We start from the raw sequence: 5,077 nt of genomic DNA on the forward strand, positions 1-5,077 counted from the left end.
CGTTACCGAGGATGAGCTGCAGGGTTGTCTGTGGGGCCAGGATGAGAACTTCATCTCCCAGATGCAACTGAGGTCTGCTCCTGGTTCCAAGGCTGTGATGAACATCTGTGCACTGCAAATCTGCCACTGCTGGGGAAGTAGAGCTCTGTTCCTCAGCCTCCAATGGGAGGATTTGCAAACAGGGGTTTTGGGGGAGGGAGCTGCCAGCCACTTCACCCTCCCCAATCAAAACTATGGGCGGCCACCCCTACCCTGCTGTCATGAAGACACCCATCTGGAATGACACCTCCTGGACATTCCTCTGAGCCTGAAGCTTAGACAGGTACATTCTTCCCATTACCCTTCAAAGACTCGGGAACTTATATGGCGTAGTTTCAGTCTAGTGGTGGCTCTGGGCATGAAGCTCTTTGCATTGTGACTGGTTCTGCATCTGTGGAGGGAGCAGAGTGTGAGTTAAATGTTCTTCTCATGTAGCATTTTCTCGAGTGTTAAGGGTGTAACCTGGAGAAAGCCCAAAGCTAACATAGACCAGAGTCAAGCAGGCAGTTCCAGATATTTCAGAGGAAGCACCTACTCCTTTTAGGACTTGATATGACTAGTTTCCTAGCAGCTGACTCTTTAGAAGAAGCATGAACAGCACCTTGCCTATACTGGGACCCTGCTCCACTTACTGACATTTGTTGGATTCCATTGGCTAATGGGTGACCTGCAGGACAGAGAGGGACCCAGATAGTCTTGCACACAATAACCCAATGTCCACTTCTCACAAGCCTGAAACTCCATGTTCTCATCCTGCCCGCACTCTCACCTTGAGTGCAAGGTCAAAGGCATGTGCAACCCACTTCTAAAGAGAGTTTCTTCCAATGTGTCCTAACGCCCACCTCTCCAGGTCCCACCAACCCTGTTTATAGGGAGTTCTCTAGGCTGCGAATAGGGAGAAAATCAGAGGTGGAGCCCACAGGATACAGTTTGCTCTTCTCATCCACATGAGAAGAAATCAGAGAACTCTCCTTGGGTCCAAAAACTTTAAAAAAGATATTGAGATACCCAAAATATGACACTTGTGTCAAAGCAAGTAATATATGCATGAAGACTTAGGGGGAAGAAGAAAAACAGAAGAGATGGAATGTTGCCTTTCTTTCTGAGTGGATGATGGAATCCTAAGACCATATCCTACAACTTCCCTTTCTGTAGATGGGGGAGACCAATACCAAGTAGAGCCAAGGGTAAACAGACTGAGAGTGACAGCAACCCCCAGATAGGCCTGCTGAAAGGTAGATAAAACATCTCCACTCCTTGGTGTTCCCTACATGCCTCTTCTTTCCTCAAGTTCAAAATGTCCAGCCTCATGGGAGGCCAGGGTTCTTCTCTACCCTAGTGCCACCTACTAACATGCACTTACACCTACCAACACACACAACCTAAACACAAGTCATCCTCCATCATGCACATACCCCAATTTACCTGTTCTCTCGTGCAATATCATCCTTTAGTTCAGTCTAGAATTCTCAGGGGCTTCTTAGACTCTGGTAACCATACATAGTAAAAGATCTCCCGACTCCTCTGTGTCGGCAAATGTTAGTCATGATCTTATTACCTGTAAATCCAAACTGTCGGCTCACTGATACTTTACTCCTCCTGCGGGAGAAGTGTCAGTCCTAAAGTTGGGCCCTCATGAGGCTTGAATGTTGGAGAAAATGGTACTCTGGTCTGAAGCAGGTAAAAGAGGGCAGGGATAGATTAACATCTTCGAAAACCTCCAGGTTATGTCAGACAGGGCACAGCCAAGGAGGGATTTGTCAAGATCTGATGTGAGTGGTTGGCTTTGCTGCTAAATAATAGGTGGGGCCAAGAAGGTGTAGGGGGGAGGTGTGAGGATAACTCGACCAACAGGAGGGGGATATAATTAGAATCAGCCTAATCTCTCAAAAGTACTCAGATCAAATCTGTTCCCTGACACAACCCTCATTCTCTATATACCACAAAACATGATATTCACTGTAATATATGCATGATTCACTTGATAAAGTAATTCACTTGATAAAGTAATTATTTTTACTTGTTTTTTGTGTATTTTCACGTTGTAAAACCCATAGTATTTTTATTTCATTAAAAATAATTTTTTTATTTTTCTCTTTTTATTTAAAAATTTTTTAAATTAATTAATTAATTAATTTTTATGGCGACATTGGTTAACGAAATACAATAAGTTTCAGCTGTATATTTTAACAGTAACGCATACATATATTTACACTGTGTTTTCACCTCCCATAGTTAGATTTCTTTCTGTCACCACATATTTGACACCTTTTACCCCATCTACTTTTCCCCTTTCCCCTACCCTCTGTTAACCACTAATCTTTAGTCCATGTCCATGAGTCTCTGTTTGTTTGTCCTGCTCATTTGTTGCTTTAAGGTTTACATGATTTTCAACTTTTTCTGTCTGGCTTATTTCGCTTAGCATGATTATCTCAAGATCCATTCATGTTGTCGCAAATGGCAGCATTTCATCTCCTCTTATGTCTGAGTAATATTCCATTGTATATATGTGCCACAGCTTCTTTGCCCAATCATCTATCTTAGAACACTTCGATTGCTTCAATTTCCTGGACACCATAAGTAATGCTGCTATGAACAATGGTATGCAAATATCTTTTTGGATATGAATTTTCAAGTATTTGTGGTAACTACCCAGTAGAGGGATTGCTGGATCGTACGGAAGATCCATTCTTAGTTTTTTGAGGAACCTCCATACTGTTTTCCATAGTGGCTGTACCAATTTGCAGTCCCACCAGTAGTGTATAAGGATTCCTTTTTCTCTGCATCCTCTCCAACATTTGTTCTGTTAATAATAGCTATTCTAACAGGTGTGAGATAGTGTATCATTGTGGTTTTGATTTGCATTTTCCTACAGCTAGCAATATTGAGCATCTTATCAAATATTTGTTGGTCATTTGTATGTTCTCTAGGGAGAAGTATCTGTTCAGGTCCTCTGCCCATTTTTTGATTGGATCATTTGTTTTTTGTTGTTATTGAGTTGCATGAGTTCTTTGTATATTTTAGATATTATTGGAAGCGTTGCTTGCAAATGTATTTTCCCATTCAGATGGTTGTCTCTATATCTTATTGACGGTTTCTATTGCTGCGTGGAAGCTTTTTAGTTTGATGTAGTCCCATTCATTTATTTTTGCTTTTACTTCCCTTGCCTTTGAGGTCAAATTCACAAAATCCTCTTTAAGTCCAAGGTCCTTGAGTTTAGTTCCTATATTTTCTTTTATGCATTTTATTGTTTCAGGTCTTATATTCAGGTTTTTAATCCATTTTGAGTTCATTTTGGTGTGTGGTGATAGACAACAGTCCAGTTTTATTCTTTTGCAGGTGGCTTTACAGTTTCCTAGTACCACATATTGAAGAGGCTTTCCTTTCTCCACTGTATGTTTTTGGTTTATTTGTCAAAAATCATTTGTGCATATAAATATGGGTTTACTTCTGGATTCTTGATTCTGTTCCACTGGTCCATATGTCTGTTTTGCTACCAATGCTGTTTTGATTACTGTTGCTTTGTAGTATAATTGGAAGTCAGACAGAGTGATGCCTCCAGCCTCATTCTTTTTTCTCAGAATGGCTTTGACAATTCGGAGTCTCTTGTCCTTTCATACAAATCTGATGCTTTTTTGTTCTCCTTCTGTAAAAAATGCCAATGAGATTTTAATAGGGATTGCATTAAATCTGTATAATGCTTTAGGTAATGTGGTCATTTTAACTATGTTGATTCTTCCAATCCAAGAACATGGAATATCTTTCCATTTCTTTGTATCTTATTCAATTTCTTTTAATAGGGTCTTATAGTTTTCATTATATAGATCTTACACATGTTTTCTTAGATTTATTCCTAGGTATATTATTCTTTTTGTTGCAATTGCAAAAGGAATTATTTTTTCCACTTCTTTTTCTGACACTTCACCATTAGAATATAGGAACACTATGGATTTCTGAACATTGATTTTTGTATCCATAAACTTTGCTGTATTTACTTATTGTTTCTAATAGTGTTCTTGTGGAGTCTTCAGGGTTTTCTATATAGAGAATCATGTCATCCACACATAGTGACAGTTTGACTTCTTCGTTTCTATTTGGATGCCTTTTATATCTTTCTCTTGCCTGCTAGCACTCGCTGAAACCTCCAACATTATATTGAATAATAGTGGCAATAGTGGACAATCTTGCCTTTTCCTGATCTTAGAAGGAAAGTTTTTATTTTTTCACCATTAAGTATAATGTTAGCTGAGGGTTTGTCATATATGGCCTTCATGACGTTAAGGTACTTTCCTTCTATACTAATTTTATTAAGTGGTATAGATCCATTTTGATCATAAGTGGATGCTGTGTCTTGTCAAAGACTTTTTCTGCATCTATTGATACGATCATATGATTCTTATTTATTGATTTATTTTTGTGGTGTATCACATTAATTCATTTGCATATGTTGAACCATCCCTGTGCCCCTAGGATGAAGCTCACTTGATCATGGTGTATAATTCTTTTAATATGTTGCTGTATTCTGTTTGCTAGTATCTTATTTAGGATTTTTGCATCTGTGTTCATGAGAGATATTGGTCTGTAGTTTTTTGTTGTTGTTGTTATCTTTACCAGGTTTTGATATCAGGGTAATATTGGCCTCATAAAATGAGTTGGGGAAGTACAATCTCTTCTTCAATTTTTTAGAAGAGTTTGAGGGGAATAGATATTAAATCTTCTTTGAATGTTTGGTAGAATTCATTATTAAAGCCATTTGGTCCTGGACTTTTACTTTTTGGTAGGTTTTTGATGATTTGATGATTGTTTCAATTTCCGTACTGCTGATTAGTCTATTTAGATTTTCCAGTTCTTCTTGATTCAGTCTAGGATGGTTAAATTTTTAAGTACTGACCCAGGTCATTATATTTGGTGTTATATACTTTTTTCATACTATTCTTTTATTCCTTTGTATTTCTGTAGTGTCTGTCATAATTTCTCTTCTTTCGTTCCTGATTTTGTTTATTTGTGTCCTTTCTCTTTTTCATTCAGTGAGTCTAGC

At 38.4% G+C, this 5,077-nt stretch overlaps 1 protein-coding gene across 1 annotated transcript in view; it reads left to right on the forward strand.

The window, feature by feature from the left end:
* The first annotated feature begins 1,674 nt into the window (after nt 1-1,674).
* Nucleotides 1,675-5,077, forward strand: part of LOC102897104 (methyl-CpG-binding domain protein 3-like 2B) — a 22,427-nt gene continuing 19,024 nt past the window's right edge. The window contains exon 1 of the mRNA XM_025046676.1: nt 1,675-1,719. Coding sequence (XP_024902444.1) covers nt 1,675-1,719 — 45 coding nt within the window. The remainder of the gene's footprint in view (nt 1,720-5,077) is intronic.

The sequence above is a fragment of the Pteropus alecto genome, unplaced genomic scaffold, assembly GCF_000325575.1.
Source record: "Pteropus alecto unplaced genomic scaffold, ASM32557v1 scaffold304, whole genome shotgun sequence".
Lineage (NCBI taxonomy): Eukaryota > Metazoa > Chordata > Mammalia > Chiroptera > Pteropodidae > Pteropus > Pteropus alecto.